The 19701-nt window shown below is 41.9% G+C and overlaps 1 protein-coding gene across 2 annotated transcripts in view; it reads right to left on the minus strand.

Moving 5' to 3' along the window:
* Positions 1 to 7700: 7700 nt before the first annotated feature.
* The window catches only part of SNTB2 (syntrophin, beta 2 (dystrophin-associated protein A1, 59kDa, basic component 2)), a 61306-nt gene continuing 49305 nt past the window's right edge, over positions 7701 to 19701 (minus strand). For both annotated transcript variants that reach the window (XM_014529179.1, XM_014529178.1), the window contains exons 6-7: positions 14513 to 14697; positions 7701 to 12689 (exon numbers count right to left, since the gene is read on the minus strand). In XM_014529179.1, the coding sequence (XP_014384665.1) occupies positions 12597 to 12689; positions 14513 to 14697 (278 nt within the window). In that variant the 3' untranslated portion in view covers positions 7701 to 12596. The remainder of the gene's footprint in view (positions 12690 to 14512; positions 14698 to 19701) is intronic.

Raw genomic sequence — 19701 nt, forward strand, 5'->3', positions numbered from 1 at the left:
CCCACTTCCACTAAGACAGTTTTAGTTCCCAGAGCTCTGTGTGCGCGTGTTTAACGGGGTAGGCGAATAACCAGGACCCACCTTCTCTGGCTTTTGAGGGTAATGAATGAGCTAGCTAATGCACACATAGTGTACCCCACAGTGTTATCGGTTCCAGGTAACTTATGTCTGTGGCTCTGTCTAAAAGTAGTTTTGTTTTTAATCCTCACCGAGGATATGTTCTTATTTATTTTTAAAGAGAGTGAGAAAGGGAGAGAGAGAGAGAGAAACATCGATCAGAGTGGCTCCTTATTGTGCCCCCACTGGGGATCGAACCGGCAACCTTTTGGTGTACGGATGATGTTCTAACCAACTGAGCCACATTCATTCACTTTAACAATATTTCATCAATACAGGCTATTTCGGAGCTCTGTGTCGTTTCTGTATTTATTTTTAAGGAGAGTGAGAAAGGGGGAGAGAGAGAGAGAAACATCGATCAGAGTGGCTCCTTATTGTGCCCCCACTGGGGATCGAACCGGCAACCTTTTGGTGTACGGATGATGTTCTAACCAACTGAGCCACATTCATTCACTTTAACAATATTTCATCAATACAGGCTATTTCGGAGCTCTGTGTCGTTTCTGGGGATACAGCAATGATTAAAACAGCTCCAGGGGAGCCTGCAGTCTAAGGAGAAAGATGATGTACACCAGGAAAAATTATGTAATAAGCGTGTTGAGGCCTGTGTGTGAAGGCCCATTGCTCTGTGGGCTTCTAACTGGCAACCTGCCCGAGATAGGGGGTCAGGAAAGCCTCCCATTCTTCCAGGGATGAAGCGGGTTAGAAGAGCATTCCCGGTTGATGGGACAGCCTGTACGAAGGCCCCGAGGCCCTGAGGAGGCCACTGGTGGAATTTAAGAAACTGGAAGAAGGCTCCGGTAGCCAGAGAGCAGAAAATAGTAAGTCAAGTTCACCTGATGTGAATGGGTGTTCGGGGGTAGGGCAGAGGCCAGGACATTTGGCTATGGTCAAGATTTTGGGTTGTATCCCAAGAACAATGGGAAACTGTTCATTTGTTTTTGGATAGATGACTAGCCCTATTATGCAGAACTGATTGCGGGGATGGGGTGGCTATTATACATGAAGCTCCTGCCGTAGTCCAGAAGAGTAAGGGAAGCTTGGACTAGGGGGAGGGGGACATGGAGAAATACACACAGAATGGGAGGTTTTGGAAGACAAATTTCAAGCGCTTGGAAGTGGATTAGATATGGGGTATGGTGAGGGCTGGAGGGACAGAGATAACTCCTGGGTTGCTGGCTTCAGCACCTGGACCAATAGTGATGCTGCTGAGATGGGAATACTGGACAAAGACTAGATTTGGGGGCTTGTGGAGGAGGGATGAGGAGTTTGAGGTGCCTTTGAAATATCAATAGTCAGATATATGCATCTGGAAGTCGGAAGAAAGATGAGGGCTGGAGATGCACATCTGTGAGACATCTGGGTGTCAGTGGGAACGGAAGCTGCGAATAAGATCTCCCAGGGAAGAGCAGAGTGTAGGGGGAGCCTGGGGCAGCGCTTGGAGGTTTGTTGGCCAACCAGAGGAGGAGGAGCCTGCAAAAGCAGCTCAAAGACAGCTGGAGACAAGGATAGACAGCAGAGTGTCCTGGAAGTCAGGGGAGGAGGTGGGAGGACTGTGGGGAAGGAGGGAGGAGCACAGTACCTAAGGCAGTTGAGAAAGCAGACAGTGATATATGTAAGATACCGACGACCTCAGCCAGAGATGAGTAAGTGATGGAGGCAGAGCCGTACTGCAGAAGGCCACGAGTGAGTGGGTCACGAGGAAATGTAGTCCATGAGGAGGCACAACTCTTTCAAAGAGTTTGGGGGAACAGGAAGGGAGGCCTAGAACAATAGCTGCAGGAACTGTGGGTCCGGAAGGAGTTTTTGATGGTTGTTAATGTGAGAAGAGTTGAGCATGTTTGAAAAACCAACAGGGCCCGGCCGCTGTGGCTCACTGGTTGAGTGTCAGCCTATGAACCAGGAGGTCATGGTTTGATTCCCAGTCAGGGCACATGCCCGGGTTGTGGGTTTGGTCCATACTGGGGGGCATGCAGGAAGCAGCAATCAATGATTCTCTCTCAACATTGATGTTTCTATCTCTCCCTCTTCTTTCCTCTCTGAAATCAATAAAAATATATTAAAAAAATAAAACAAAACAAACCAACCAATAGAAAGGATCTAGTAAAGATCAATGGGAATGGGATCAATGTATAGGCAGGAGGACTGGCTTTGGACATTATAATAGGAGGGAAAAAGATAGATGCCTGCCTATGTTGGCTGGAAGGTAACAAGAAGTTGGGAGAGTACCTTTAGATGGCTTCTATTTTCTTTCTTTCTTTTTTTTTTTTTTTAAATATGTTTTTATTGATTTCAGAGAGAAAGGGAGGAGGAGAGAGAGATAGAAACATCAATGGTGAGAATCATTCATCGGCTGCCTCCCGCATGCCCCCCTACTGGGGATCGAGCCCGCAACCCGGGCATGTGCCCTTGACTGGAATCGAACCTGGGACCCTTCAGTCCACAGGCCGACGCTCTATCCACTGAGCCAAACCAGCCAGGGCGGATGGCTTCTATTTTCTCCATGAATTAGAAGGAAAGAGAGTCTGCTGAGGAGAGAGAGAAGGTGGGAGGCCTGGGGCTGAGGAGAGTAAAGGTTTGAAATTTAAAGTGATCTGAAAGTGAGCAGTGTTACAGGCAAACCTGGTAAAGGTTGGCAACCTCGACACATGTATAAAGGTACCAATTGCCTTGGATTTTTCTCCCCAATACTCAGCTACTCAGGGGCAGGGAGATGGCAGGATTCATCCAGGTGGCTGCTGTGAAGACAGAGCAGTAGGGACATTCACAGGCTCGGCAAGTGTGGAACGAGAGCCGGGTACGGTGGGAAGTGCGTAGGGAGAAGGGAAGAGTCTATGGCACTAACTGAGGACCCAGGAGGTTGAAGGATAGTCACAGTGAGAACATGCTGAGAGGGATGCTTCGGTTACTGATTTCAGAAATGGCTGTTTCAGCAACAATGCAGTCCAGGGGCGACCCTGGGAGCAGGAAGATGGTGAGATGAAGTGATGGGGCCATCGTCGCACACAGGGAGGTCAGGGACCAAAAGGCCAAAGTGCTGAGCATCCCTGTGGACAGGAGTCGGGATGATGACCCGGGTGGCAGGGCGAGGCCTGTGATGGGCTTGGGCGAGGTAGGGAGGCACACACCCTGTAAGCCCTGCTTCTTCGCTTCTGCCCTCAATACTGACAGAACGGAGTGGGGAAGCTTCCACCTGCGGGCATGGCACCTGGCGTAGTCACTGTCCTTTCGCATCACTGAGAGGGCAGGGCTGGGCCGCTTCCAGGGGCCTGGCACACTCAGTATCTGCTGGGAGAATTAATAATGAAGTTATTCAGAATTAAGTGAGCAAACAAAAGAGGAACTCTCACTGGTGGGTGAGAGTGAAGCAGAGAACTTGAGAACATATCAACCCCACGTACTGGAGGGGCTGTGTGAGCTGAAAGACGGAATTAAAATGAAAAGTCCCTACAATGAAAAGAGGGCTGTCTTTGTTTGCTAGGGCTGCCATAACACAATGCCACAGACAGGGTTGTTTTAAACAACAGGAATAGATCCTCTCACAGTTCTGGGGGTGAGAAGTCCAGGACCAAGGTGTCAGGGTTGGTTTTTTGAGGCCTCTTTCCTGGGCTTGCAAATGGCCACACTTTGCCGTGTCCTCGCAGGGTCCCTTCTCTGCGCATGCTCCGGTATCTGCGTCCACGTTTCCTCCTCTTGTAAGGACACCCGTCAGATTAGATTAGGGCCCAACCTAATGGCCTCATTTCAGCTGACTCACCTCTTTAAAGGCTCTATCTCCAAAGACAGTCACATTCTGAGGTGCCGGGCGTAGGGCTCCGCATATGCATTTTGGCAGCACACAGTTCAGCCCGAAACAAGGGCTGGGTGTGAGATCCACGTGCTGTGTGCACCTTCTTTGTTCTGCCCACTCCACTTTCTTGCACCTCTTGCTCAGCATCTCTCTCTCACAAGCCTGCCATCCACACTGCCCCGGCTCCCAAGGTGAGCTTCCCCAAGGAAGCGCCCCCTAGAGGAAGCTCTGTCCTGAGCTGCTGCCTCTGATGGCAGGAAATGGTCATCTCCCCTCTCACTTGGGCATCCACTTGGCCAATACAACCTAGTAAAATCAGACTGAACGAACTCCAGTGTTCTAGGGCTGTGCTAAGGAATGGGTTCCTAAGCATTTGTTAATGAACCCCTTGATGGGGGCCACGAGCAGTGTGGAGAACAAAAACCAGGGCTAGGTAACATTTTGGAGAGGTAGGGCCAGGGCAAAATTTTGCTGAGTTACCATGCAAAGTGAGTGACACCCAGATAAGTGGAGCACTGATGATCCCTGATATGATGCCCGAGAAACCATCTCCCCTCTCAACTCCTCAGTGCGACTCAAAGTCTGAAAAAGCTCAGATGTTCCAGTGATTAAGCTTCCATCGCACAGAAAGTCCCTGGTGGAATGAGAACCAAAACTTAAGTTTTTATGAGTTTGGATTTGCCCTAAATCTGCTTAAAAACGGTACCAGAAGGAACTGATGAGACACGACAACCAAGCACAACATGTGGTCCTGGATGGGGTCCTGTGCCAGAAAGGGAAGGAAGCGCTGTTGGGATGGCTGGTAGCATCCGAAGGGGGGCTCCGGACGGGGCGGCAGGGTTGTGCCAATGCTGGTTTCCTCATTGGAGGTCTGTGTGGCGGCGATGCAGGAGCGTGTGCTTGTGTTTGGGAGGCACGCGGTAGAGAGCATCATGTCAGAAAAAAGATGGAACAAATGTGCTAAAACGTTAACTGGGAAATTTGGGGAAAGGGGATGGAGGAGTTCTCTGTACTGTTCTTAAAACTTTCCTGTAGGTTTGACACTATTTTAACAATAAAAAAAGAAGAAAAAAAATACAAGTCTAAAAGCAATTTTTTATTTACAGTATAAAGGTTACAAAGGTATATATGTATTTATATATATAATACCCTTAAGTTACAAACTTTCATTGTAATATACAATGCTATATGTCGATGTGCAACTCAAGGGAAAGTGTTGTCTATGCATTTGTATTTGTAGAGTACACATACATAAAGCTTTTTTCTTCTTTTAATTAAGAACACAAATACTGCCCTGTTTTACGCACGGATTTCAATTTGGTAGTCTGGTGATGCCAGAAGGTTTGAAACTTAAATTTTAAACACTTACAAAGAAGTCTTGTTTAAATACAGGGTTTTAAAAAGAAGAAAACCCCAGGATATCACATACTTTTAATAATTTGTAGAAGTATTACTCTAGCTAAATCTTAATGCTTAACAACAATGCAAGTTGTGTGGGACCGAACACAAACGAGTGGGACAAACCAGAGTTTGCAGAGATGAGCCACAATAGAAGGCTTCCTAGGTAGTGTCTGCCGCATTATCTGCTAAGACCTCGGGTCTGATACCAAAAGGGAACAATTCTCTGGGAACCAAGGTCTTAACACGCTGCACCCACCTGATAGGTTTAAAGGTAACACGCAGCCCCGTACTGGAGGGAAACAAAAACTGGACTGGATCTCATGATAAGGGCAGATTTGCTGTAAGTTGTGAAGAGCATCATCAACATTGATTGTGCCAAACCCAGAACTTCACTTTAATAATTTCCTCTCCCCCAGATTCTATTCATTTAGAAAACAGAGGTGAAAAAATATAGCTGACCTCCCCCCCTCCCCCTCGCCGAACAGGACTGAGATAGAAGGGAAGCACTTCTTCCAACCGAGGAAGAACAGACACGTGACAAGATTTATGTGCTGGTTCCAATAATACATAATCGTTAGCACCTGATTGTCAAAGGGTAGGTTTAAAGGAAAGACCATGACCTAATATGTGTGCACACCTCCAGGACACTTGGAAACAAAGGGAAAGAGCCATGAGAGTATGTTGTTCCCTAGGCCACTCCAATCACATCGTTCAGGCACTTTCTGGGCATGATGAAGGATGCTACCTGAAAGGCTGACCTTAGTGATAAACGGAAGGCAAGCTGGATAGAAAAGGATGTTACTATATAAAAATATGGAAACATTCAAACAATCTTTCATTGTCTTTAGATGCTCTTTTCACTGAGTTTGCCAGAGTGTCTGGAATAAGTGGACTTTTGCTAAGTTTTAAATATCTTCATTTTGAGCTCTCATTATGAAGAAATACTCCATCTACCATGTTTAAGGACTTTCAGCAAATGAGATGTTTAAATGGTGTGAGTGTGGAAATGAACAGGCCAGCACAATTTAGAAATGGGGGGTAGATGAAAATACACATCTAGCTTTGCTGTTTACAGTTAAAAGAAGCATTTCTTTAAAAAGACTTTCCCATTGATCCACTTTGAGCAACAGAACTTAATTGTTGTTGTGATCTATCTCCCTAAAGATATTCTACAGTGTTCTCCTTCCAAAACTAAAATCTTAATTTTGCATTTAAAAAATTATGCATGATGAAAAGACCAGCCTATGTAAATGTGCTTGAAATTCTTTCATGCTAGCATGGACCAAAGACTGAGCCTCCTTTTAAACATTTTCCAGTTTGCCAAATGAGCAGAACCCCAGATGTACTTTGATAAAAATATGAAGTGGTTAATTATTTAACCTCTGATTGACAGATGGCATGGTGTGATCGAGAATGGATTATGTGCTATGTGAGGCAAGAACTTTCTTTTGGACCCTTCAGAGTGCATGTGAAGAACTATACACTAATAAGTGCTTATTAGATGAAAGTCTGCAAGGATTACTGTATCATTAATTAGCCCTGCAATTTCTAAAAATTCTCCAAGCCTCCAAAGTACCTTTTGTCTCCTCACAAGAGGCTTCTGTCACTTTGGAAGAGGTGACAGAACAGTCAGGTTCAGGGTGTGTATGTGACTGGGACAAAGAGGGACTCAAAAACTAAAAGATCATTGGTGTCAACAGTTTAGAGGTTAAGATTAAGAAAAACTGAGTAAGGGACTCAGAGGACGCAGACGTTAGAAATCTATCAGGATATCTTATCTCACAATACAGGGGTGGGCAAAAGTAGGTTTACAGTTTGTGAGTACAATGAGACAGTTTTCTTCTTCTTTTTTTAATCCCCACCCAAGAATATGTTTTTTTGTGTGTGTGGCTTTCTTTTTTTTTTTTTAAGAGGAACTGGGAGAGAAAGAGAAAGAGAGAGAAACATCAATGTGAGAGAAACATTGATCGGTTGGTTGCCTCCCATACATGCCCTGACCGGGAATCAAACCTGCAACCTTTTGGTGTATGGGATGACACTCCAACCAACTGAGCCACCTGGCCAGGGCTATTCTTGTATTATTATTTATTAATTATTGTATTACTTCTGTGAACAACTGTAAATCTACTTCTGTCCAACCCCTGAATAACAGAGTATCGACAATTTCTCTATTATAGGTTTTTAGTTTCAATCAATCTATTTTGGGCAATTCAAAGATTACAGTTCATATGATAGATTTTTGTTGAATAAAACCAAATGCTCATTGGAGAACAAGCAATCATTTGCAAATGGCATATTTATGCATTATATCAAATGCAGATTTGCTTTAAAAACCCAGAATATGCTTTGGTTCAGGAACCTGAAGTGGAAAGGAAGAATAAATGGCAAGAGATTAAGTTCAAGTTTATCAGTTTTGAAACAATAGAAGAAATCTTGTTAAAATATTTTTCTAGTTGATATATAACAATCATTCTTCCAGTTGGCAGTTTAGCTAGTATCAAAAGAGACAAGGAAACAGATATGCTCTATATGCCTACTTATTGTACTTTACCTTAACTTGAAATTTGATCCTTTCATAGGATGAACTTATATCAATTATCTGCCAGATAATTTTGTTTTTTTAGAGAAAGGTTTTCAAATCAGCCACTTAAGCAGTCTATTACTAGTATAAAATAAATTTCACCATGAGAATAGCTATATTGATCAAGAAAACATAATCCTGATATAAAGCATAATTATTTTAGAACTAACATGACACATTTATCAAGTGTCTATATACTCAGCACGAAGATGTAGCTTAAAAAGGGGAAGGGAGGGGGGAGTCTGCTGTGTAGGTTTTTAAAGACGGTATATAGAAAGTCAAAATAATTCTAGATTTCCAAGCAATTAAAATCGAGACACAGAGAAAGAATGGCAGCAGATGGCAGATTCCTTTGTCTTCATCTTCAGAGGCCATAATAACAATTCAAATTTAACTGAAAGAAACTTCCAAACTCAAGGTAGAGTATAATATCACCTGCCACATAACATACTTGACAAAAATATATAAGTAAAGTATGACTATAGTCAAATTCAACTTAAAAGTTTAAGCATCCCAAATTTAAAGAAGTCTCTCTTCTTACACAGATAGTCAGATCAGACCAGAACAATGTTTTGAGACCAAAGAGATCTGGCATTTTACTTCTTCATTAAGGATTGTAAAAGCATGAACTTTGGCTTTCCAACCAGCCATTTCACTCATGGTGTCGATAGTGGATGGCAACAACATGGAAATGTATGCTGGATATTTGGATGATTTAAATATTATGTACAATCAATAGCTTATAACCAGTGAAAACAATAACATAATAAAGCGTATCTAAGACAAGATACAAAAAAGCAGAGAAAGTGCTTAAGTCTACAGGTCTTCCCTGAAGCTTCAAAAATGTTTAACTTTTTTAGTAGGTAGGCCTTTTAATACAATTTGCATAGCAGCTTACAAGATAATTTGCATTAAAAAATATGGAGATTCTTCCATGTTTTTGAAAACACACACAAATTACCCACATGCATATAAATTAAAAACGAAGACCTGGAGGTTCTCAGAAAATTAAAAAAATCTATCATAACCTTTTCTCAAAAGTGGTCACACTTATCCATCAAAAGCATTTGCACTAATTTGTTTTTCTGGAAGAAACATAATCTTATCCAGATTCCACACAGCTTTTTTTTTTTTTTAAATAAATTTTGGTTTATTAGCTAAGTGCATTTAATCAGCTGAAAAAAAAACTTTGTTATCATTCTGCTTAGGAGGATAAGAGAACAAATAATCAGTAACAACTTTAATCATTTGTTGGTTGGAGAGATTTTTCCACTTATAAAAATGTAAGAAATAAATAATTCAATCTCTCCTGCCATGCAATTTCAATAACAAAGTTTGTGAGATTACAGATGATAAAAACAGGCACTGTCAGACTTACCTAGCATAAAAAGTGCTAAAACATAGCTTTAAAATAAGTGAATGACATTTAAAGTAATATTTTGATTGCCTGTACATGTCCCAATATTTAACCTGAAACTCTGTCTACTAGGTAGGTGAGTTTACAGTTACAAATATCTTATAAATACTGTATAAACATACATTAAAGTATTTCTTCATATAAAATATTAGATACTAATTTCCAGGTAAGGTTCATTTGATGACTTCAGAAAAGAACTTACCTTTTTCAGAAAAATAATAACTGAGCCTTTTCTTTGATAGGCATCTGTGTGGAATATGGAGAAGATGTCTAGGCCCAGGTCCTGGGGGGGCACTGAAAGTGGTCCATCAGAATGAGGGGGACAATACTCTGCAATTCCTTTACATTCTACACCTGGAAGCCCACAACATTCTCAATAATTTTCCTAATTCAGAATAAAAAAGAAATGAAAAATTAGCTGTTCTGTAAAAGATGTGAAATATGAAAAATGCCTATTTTTAGCTATCATTTGAAAATAATTTGCCATATTTTGGCATCTAAATACAAAGTACAAATTGATCCTTGAAGAACGTGGGGATTAGGGGTGCCAACTCCCCAGGCAGTCGAAAATCCACAAATTAACTTTGGCTCCCTAAAACCTTAACTACATTCGTTCCTTGGTTTTCACTAGGGATTGGTTGCAGGACCCAAATCCACGGATGCGCAAGTCCCTTATATAAAACAGTGTAGAGCAGTGGATAGAGTCAGCCCTCCTCATATTCCCAACTGTGGGTCGAAGATATGCACATATTTATCAAGGCTGTCTCATTCACAAAAAGTACTTCATTTGTGGTTTGAAAATCCCACAAACACACTTAATCGAAGAACAACCTGGTCATCCATGGTTGGAAAGCTGCTGAAGTTTGTTAAACAAGCAGCTTAAGGGCTCTTGCTCTTTGGGGGCGCAAGTGATCACAGGAAACCTCCCATCAATTCACTCCACATCAAGACTCAAAACCCTATTAAATAGTAAAAACCCTGTGGACCTTGGGGCTATCCATGGCAGTTTAAGCTTGAACAAAGGGGTTGAAGTGCACACCCGCCTTACCTCTCCTTCCCACGTTTAATTTACACCTTTTTTACAGATCTTTTCATATAACCATTGAGCAGGTGGCTCAGAAGTTCCCCCTGAAAATCTTTTCAGTGGCTTAGCCTTTCACACTAATAGAAAACCTCAACCAAATGGCTTTGCTGCAAAAGTCTGTGACTACATCGTTCATCTTCTCAGATAAATACTTTCACTGCAAAGGTCTAAGCTTCCCTATCTAAGGGTTATGTATTCAAATTCTTCTTCCAGAAATCACAGCTGGACCTTCAAGGTATTTTTTTTTTCTTCCCTAACTTGTCAACTTACTCCAGATGGAACCAAACTTGGGCTTGTGAATTTTCAAAACATAAAAAGCTCTTGAAAGACATATTCTAGTCTAGATTTCAATTTCCAGTTTTAAGAGGATCAGACAGTTCATTTTTGGGACCAGTGGTGAGGAAGAACAGATATCTCTCCCCAGCCTCTGCCTGTGGTTAATCTCACTGAACACGGGGAAGGAGTGAAGACAATGGGCTCACAATGTCTAACTAGAACTTCCTGCTCGAGTCGGTTCTTTCACATCCCACCTGTGTCAGTCTGCACTCACACCAAATAGCTGTGTGCTGCACACACCGCTGTGCTTTCTTTTCCTATTGGGAGTGCTGCCCTCCTCCACCCTCTGTAGTGCTCACATCCTCTAGGCACTCCTGATAAACACAGTAAATGAGAACTAACCCCAGACCTTTCTTCAGAGAACACGGAGAACAGCCAACTCACTATTACCTTCTCTTTCAGTTCCAGGGACTGTGCTGATGTTGACATCTTATACAGCTATTACACTATTTTAAATGGTTTCAGATATGCACCTCCTTCATGATTATAAATAACAACTGAGTGTATTCTCCAGTACCACAAAATCAGCAATCTTACTGTAATGTGTCCTAATGATGACATCTGGCAGTGCTTAGCAAAACCCAGGCCTCCGTCCATGGTCTCCTCACCCCGCTCACTGTAGGAGGGGTTACTAAGTGACACTGAGTCTGGAGCTAGCAGCTGCTTGTCCACACCACTCTGCTGCCGCATGGGGAGAGGGCTAGGGCCAGGGTCCTACATGGGGGAACAGAGCCTAAAGCAACTCGACAATTTGTGCTGCAAATCTGGCTTCACCCACAAATTCTCCTCTTGAAACAAGCTTGCTCTTCAGGATGTATCTTTCTCAATGATCTCTGCCCACGAGAAAAGACAGCACTAAGGAGAGCTGCCGCAGGCTGTTCTAACACCAGGACAGATGACCTCCCTGGGATGGCAGTGATATCCAGTTATTCAAATAATAAAGCTCCACGAACCCCAACCAAAGGCACATTTGGTAAGCAATAAAAAATGGCTTAGGCTAACATGAGGATTTTTTCATTAAAGCAAATATCAATTATTAGGTCATGGAAAAAATAAAATAAGGATTTTCTTTTAAAATAAATCTTACCACATCCCCTGGCTCCTACCAAAGGTAAAATCAGAAAACTCAAACAAGTATTTTCTTTCAATGCAGTGGTTCTGACTTGCTCTTCAACTTGGTCACCACCAGAAAGGGAGTGGAAGGCAAGGCAAATCAAATTCTGCAAGTTCTAAGTCCTAACGTTAGCACTGAGAAATGGCAAAGCTGGTGGTGCAGTGGGAAGGGATGGCGGGGGTGGGGGGACTTAGCGAGAGCCAGGACACATGGAAGAGCGCTTTGGTGATACAACTCGAGGACTTCCTAGGGCGGGAGGAGCAAGTGTGCACAGTAAACTCCATCACAACGTACAACGTATCTGGAATGACCAAGAAGCAGGGGCTGCTGGAAACTAGCACCTGGGAAGAGACAGTCTTCCTAAGCAAGAGATCAAAGCTTAGTCTGAAATAAATCCTACAGGAAGAAGAAAAACCCCCACTTCTTGGATATTTTACTATGTCCATAAAGAAAAACAATGAGCCACCTTCTTAACAGGAGAATTAAACCCAATTACTTAGAAACCACATTAGGAAACTAACAATAAGTCAACAGCTTCCTTTTGGAGCTCATTAGAGCCTAGAAATTCTGGCCACGGTAGCTTGTGAAAGGCAGGCTCCTCTTTAAACGTGGTTGGGGTTCAGCAGTGATTCGCAGGTCCTTGTCAAGGCACTGTGCTGGAGGAGAGCAAAGAGCTTTCTTTTTGTGCTATTTTTTTTTTTTTTGAGGTGAAAATACTTCTTGTGACATTCAAGGCTCTTTTCTGATTCTTGCTGCTCATACAAGCAGTCCCATGCGAGTGACTTTGGCCGACAAGAACGTGTGCAGCACAAATACAATCGGCTTCGGACAAGAGTGCAGGTCCATGGTCTGTGGAGAAAGCACATTATCACTACCATACACAGACACGCCAATAAGCACGCAAAAGAAACAAATTTAGATGTGATGTTCTACTTTTTCAAAAGAACTTAGATAAAGAATGTGCCAGAGCTACAGAAACTCTTGGGAACTGAAAGCCACAAATGAAAGCGTACTCTGAAGTTAGGAGTTTCCATGTTATAATTAAACGTTAGTCTGAGGTTTCCCATCCACAATTACACTTGGTGGTATACTGGCTTCCACCATGCCTGATGGAACTAAAAAGTAGAGGATCTAAAAGAATGGAATATCCTATATGAAAACCATTAAGTGTAACTATATGCATTTCTGAGTGGGAACCACAGTAAGCTCAGCTGAACTGTCACCACCTATGGTATGATTTTTGATGTTGTTGTTAATCCTCACCTGAGGATATTTTTCCATTGATTTTTAGAGAGAGTGGAAGAGAGAGGTAGAGACAGAGAAAAACATTGATGTGAGAGAGACACATTGATTGGTTGCCTCCCACGACCGGGCTGGAGACCGCAACTGACCAGAATGCCCTTGACTGGAATTGAACCTGAGACCCTTCAGTCCTCGGACCGACACTCAACCACTGAGCCAAATGGGCTAGGGCTATGGCATGATTTTGACACCTCATATAAGTTTGTGGTGGAAATGACAACTCTTGAGGCTAGTAAGGAGGGTTATTATACCTTCCTAAGCACAGGCCTCTAATTTGGACACCTGGCACCAGATGCATAGGAGACCTGGGGTCTGGCTGCATGAGTCAAGAGCCGTCAATCACTGTGGCACTGATAACAGATACCAGGAATAGGACACGGCTTAATTATGTCTTGTAAAGAAAACTAGGACTTGAAGAGCATAGTTATAGAGCATTAAATTCCTCACTAAACTTTGCATACATTAAATGTAAAGCAGGGCTTAAAAATATATAAATAGCTGGGGATAATCTAATACCTTGCTTGCTATATGGCTACTGATATTAATAACTGGTTACTTTAATAGAAGTTAATTTAATAGAAGCTTTTAACTGTCTCTAATGCTTCAGGTTTTTGAAAAGCCCTGGTTCATGGCCTACCTATAGTCTCCCAAAGCTTCATCATTTAAAGTAAGATTTCTAGCCAGTGTGCTCAAAATAGATCTATTTCAGTTCTAAAGCGTCAAGATTCTGCTTTCCAACTTAGACCTGTTGTGACTGTGTCAATGGACATAAGATTTCACATGTAAGACATGAACTACTGGCTCAATATTGATAAGAGAGAAAAGGCATTGTTTTACTCCTTTATCACAATTTATGATTTCTGAAATACACTTCTCTAGTTCTCTAAAGGGGATCATGAGTTCCTGTTGAAATTTCCTTTAAGGGACAAGGAGGTAAAAAAGAAAATGATGGCTGTATGGACATATCTCTGCATCTTTTTCTCTGATCAGCAGAATTTCTGTAGCAACCAAGACACCCTTTTACTTTTAATTCTTATACCAAGAAACTGCTAAATAGCAATGACTAGAATTTATTTAGTATTTAAAATGTTTAATATTTAATATCTTATTGTTTATAAAAACCTATTTCTTAAAAGGGCTATTTTTTCTTTCTAAGATTAAAAAAAATACTTCTAAAAAAGGGAATAATTTCCAAATGTGGGAAAGGAAAAAAAAGAACCCAAACCCACTGCATCTTGAAAACTGAAGAACAGTTTCCTGGAAAAAAGTGGATTATCAGTTCATAATATGTCTACGCAAGAGGGTAAGAAACAATAAATAAGAAAGAGAATAGCTATTAGAATAAACATGTTTTTCAGAAACGCTCTCACCAGTTCTCCCTCAGGACCACCAAAATCCAGATACAGATTTCTGATGCCGTCATCAGCAGACATTTTCAGCCTTTCGAAGGGGTAGCGGTACAGCAAGCTGCTGGGGGCTCCATTTTCCCTGGAGATCGTGAACCCATTTTCGTAGTGGACAGTGAGTCTCACGTCTTGGCCATTTAATGTGCAGCCTGTTGAAGATAAGCAAACGCTCTGTTAAAGTTCCTGCTTCAGTTGTCAGGTGGAAAAGGATTCTTCTGACTTCAAAAAAAGGAAACAAAATCTTAAGAATGTGTGATACCTAACCTATTTGGAACCTCCTACAGTGAGTTTTGTTCTGGTCACTCAAGTCAACATCTTGATTGAGATAAGGAAATTACCATAACTCTCCCTGAAATCTGATCTGACTCAGTTCAATTCAGTGACAACTGAACCCGTGCTGGCAAGAGCCTGTGCGTGGTACTGGAGAAGGAAAAGGCACAGTCCCTGCTCTCAAGGACCTCACAGATGAACAGGCATAAACATGAAACCCCTGTGCAAAGTAGGATGTACAGAACATGACTACACACTGAACCGAATAAGGCCAAAGTCAAGGAAAGGTTTCCTGTAGGAGATGGGACTTCAGATAGGCCCTAAAGAATAGACCAAATGGACAGGCAGTGACGGATAGGGAGAGGTTAGAGTGTCGGCCCTCGGACTGAAGGGCTGTGGTTCAATTCTGGTTGAGTGCACGTACCTTGGTTGCAGGCTCAATCCCCGGCCCTGGGCAGGGTGCATGGGGGAAGCAACCAATGTGTCTCTCTCTCTCTCTGTCTCTCTCCATCCCTTCTACTTTCTCTAAAAATCAATGGAAAAAACATCCTTGGGTGAGGATTAATATATAACAACAAAATAATAACTCTTTGTAGAAGTAATCCAGTGCCATAATCTCTAAATGAATGGCTGAGGGGTTTGGAGAAAGAACAGACAGATCCCAATCAAGACACCAATCAAGGCAACCAGCGTAGAGTTTTCAAGATAATTTTATTCTATTAACATCCCTGAAGCTACAGTATAGTCAAGGGTGTTGAGGTCTGACGAGAAGAGAGGGGTCACTTCTAGTTTAGAAAAGCTCTAAGAACAAGGATCTGCCCAGGTCCTTGCAGCACTGGCTGAAGAAGGTGCGGTGCAGGTGGGTGAGTATTTCTGCCTGCAGGTGTCCCCAGTGGGGCAAGATCCGCAATCTCAGCGAGCAAAGGCAAGCCATTTGCAACATGTCCCTCTAAACCGGATCCCTCCATTAATTTTTCAAAATGTTCAAGTCTCTCATTAAAAGAAATACCTCTACTCAGCTCCTTACCTCCACTTTCTACCAGTCCCCTCTCTCCTCTTCACAGCAAAACTTCTTGAAAGAGCCGGTCTACACTCAGTTTATCCACATTTCACCTCCCAACCCATCCTCAGCCATCACACCACAATGGAAAAAATATACTCGGGTGAGGATTAATAAATAACAACAAAATAATAACTCTTTGTAGAAGTAATCCAGTGCCAGAATCTCTAAATGAATGGCTGAGGGGTTTGGAGAAAAAACAGACAGATCCCAATCAAGGCAACCAGCGTAGAGTTTTCAAGATAATTTTATTCTATTAACATCCCTGAAGCTACAGTATAGTCAAGGGTGTTGAGGTCTGACGAGAAGAGAGGGGTCACTTCTAGTTTAGAAAAGCTCTAAGAACAAGGATCTGCCCAGGTCCTTGCAGCACTGGCTGAAGAAGGTGCGGTGCAGGTGGGTGAGTATTTCTGCCTGCAGGTGTCCCCAGTGGGGCAAGATCCGCAATCTCAGCGAGCAAAGGCAAGCCATTTGCAACATGTCCCTCTAAACCGGATCCCTCCATTAATTTTTCAAAATGTTCAAGTCTCTCATTAAAAGAAATACCTCTACTCAGCTCCTTACCTCCACTTTCTACCAGTCCCCTCTCTCCTCTTCACAGCAAAACTTCTTGAAAGAGCCGGTCTACACTCAGTTTATCCACATTTCACCTCCCAACCCATCCTCAGCCATCACACCACCAAGTGTCTCTCCCCAAGGGAACCAATTATCTTCATGTTGCTAAATCCGACCTGCTTCTCCAGCCCTGTCTTACTTGATACTGGTAGTGCTCATTGTTGGCTGTCTACCCAGCTTCTATTTCTCCATTCTTCCTTTACAGCCAAACCCCAATTTTATTCAGGTTTCTATTTTCTCCTAAAGTGTTTCAGGGAAGGGTGACCTCAACTTCAAGGGCAGACAGCCTCTGGGCCAGGCAGCCTGGCTTTCCCCTGGTGATTGGCGTTGGTCGAGGGTGTGCATATGAACCAAACTGGCTCAGATAGAAAAGAACTATGATTGGGAAGAGAAAACACAACACCACCTCCTTTTACTCTTGTTCCTCTCTTTTATGTAAGAGAATGTGTTTCTTTAATGTTTAATCTAGTTTTAGAGGATATTTTCTATTAATTGCATCCGAAATCATCCCAACTGACACATTTAACCCTACTGGCCATTCCTCTCCTCGAATGCTCTTCCTTTGATACTGCCTGTCCCCACCCACCCTGGTTTCCATCTACAGCCCTGGCTACCACTTCATAATCTGCTAAGTGGAAGGGACACTGCCTTCTTCAAACCACAAGGATATTGTTGAGTGTAATAACATACATTAAAGATAACTTTCTAAGCAGCTCCCTTAATACTAAAAAAAAAAAAAAAAAAAAAAAAAATTCAGCTAAGAGAAAGAAAAGCTCATTAATTAGTAATAAATCTATTAGTGTTGCACCAAGATAAATACTGGTAAATATAACTTGTGTTTTCTACCTTGTGTCTTTCTTTTTTAAAAAAAATATATTTTTATTGATTTCAGAGAGGGAGGGGGAGAGAGAAAGAGATAGAAACATCAATGATGAGAAAGAATCATTGATCGGCTGCCTCCTGCACGCCCCCCAATGGGGACTGAGCCCGAAACCTGGGCAGGTGCCCTTGACCAGAATCTAACCCGGGACCCTTCAGTCCACAGGCCAACGCTCTATCCAGTGAGCCAAACCAGCTAGGGCTACCATGTGTCTTTCTAAATGGTTACCAGTGTATCACGAAGGACAAAGACCCTGATGTCAAACAAATTCTACCCTGCAAATCCTGTCTCTGCTGCTCTGGGGCCAATTACACGGAGGAGGACTCTGGGGGCACCAATGTTTCCAGCAAGACCCTTTCCCAGCTGCAGGACTGTGTGAGCTCCTCTGGGTGTTCAGAACAACCCAGAAGGAAGTGGGCTTTGTAGGTTCAACCTGGTTGGGCTGCTCAGGACTCTCTCAGAGAAGGACTGAGGCAACATTCTCCATTACTATGCATAGGGAAAGCCAGTCCATCAAGTATAAGTAACAGGCTAATCATTCTCAGGGTTACAAAGAAGAACATGACACTATGTTCCTCACTTATAGCTATTTGGTCAAAGGCATGAGGTAAGTTTTATTTATTTTTATTTCCCTCATTACCAAGCAGAGCTTTGTAACTAATAACATACTCAGTAAATATTTGTTGATTTAATGAATTAAGAGAAACTGATGACGTATATGCCCTCTAGGAGTTTGATTTAGCCATAAGAATGAGTCATTAAGTGCAGAGGCTTGAGGCACTGGTTTTGAAGTCAGAAAGTCCCCAATTCAAGTTGCAGCCACACTAACGCCAGTTCCTTCATCTTGAAAATGGAGGTGATAAAATTTGCCTCAGAGGGTTGTGTGTTAGGGTTTTCTAACACGTATCTCATTTATGACTTACTAGGTGTACCGGTTAATAATGCGGATTTTTTTCAATAGATGGAGTTATACATATGTTGATATATATGCGAGTTGATATGTATGCTATTTTGTTGTATTGCTCCTTCAGATTACCACTTGTTCCGATGGATGGCACACGTACTTTCTGAGCAACACTTCAAAACATACGAAGAAGTGGAAAATTGGGTCTCTGAATGGTCTGCCTCAAAACAAGAAAAGTTCTATTGGGACGGTATCCACAAATTACCTGAAAGATGGGGGAAATGTGTAGCTAGCGATGGACATTACTTTGAATAAAGCACTTTTGATGTTTCTCTTGCAATTATCATGTTTTCTTTGTTTACAAAATCCGCATTGTTACAGTTAATAATGTGGATTAATTATTAACCGGTTAATAGTGCGAATTAACTCTTAACCAGTTAATAATGTGGATTAACTATTAACCGGTTAATAATGCGGATTAATTAACCAGTTAATAGTGCGGATTACCTCTTAACAGATTAATAATGAGGAGAGAGAATCATTGATTGGCTGTCTCCTGCATGTCCTCCACTGGGGCTCAAGCCCACAACCCAGGCATGTGCCCTGACCAGGAACTGAACAGTGACCTCCTGGTTCATAGGTTGACTCTCAACCACTGAGCCATGCCGGCCAGGCAACAATATACTTTTAAATGCCGACGTTCTTTCTCCTCTTAGGATTTTCTGCATATTTATTAATGCAATTCCTACCTATGTCTATGACTTCTTAGCCCATTTTACTAAAGCTACAGAAATATAAAGTATCTTCATAAACTTCTTGCACGATTTAAAAACTTCAATAGCTTGGGTAATTGATATAATAAAATTAAGCCTTTAAAAGCATACTTCTTAAACTACAAACAGCTACACTCATATGTATTTTCATATTTTCAAACCCTGTGAGACTAATGGAAATGGTTTTATGGATCTGAGGGAGTTAATTGTATTCTCTGCTTAGTCATCTTGAAGTTCATCTTTGCTAGAAGAAAAAAGTCCTTGCATATCAGAAGGATCACAGATCAATTCTACTGTAACTATAATCTAATAAAGATTTAAAACTAAATGAACAGCCTGGTTGGTGTGGCTCAGGGTTGAGCATTGATCAATGATTCTCTCTCATCATTGTTGTTTCTATTTCTCTCCCCCTCTTCCTTCCTCTCTGAAATCAATAAAAATAAAACACATGAAATGAACATTATAAAGATCATGTATTACATTCATTAGTCAACTCTTGTAGGTAGTCACTAGAATTTTTCTAAATGGATAATTGATAACCAAAATACATAAGAGACAAGAAAACAGAGCTTAAATATTGATTTTTTTGGTCAACTATCTTTCTTTCTTTAGGCCAAAAATATGTGAATATGTGGTATAATGTGCCACAAT

Source organism: Myotis brandtii, unplaced genomic scaffold, assembly GCF_000412655.1.
Source record: "Myotis brandtii unplaced genomic scaffold, ASM41265v1 scaffold670, whole genome shotgun sequence".
In the NCBI taxonomy this organism is placed as follows: Eukaryota; Metazoa; Chordata; class Mammalia; order Chiroptera; family Vespertilionidae; genus Myotis; species Myotis brandtii.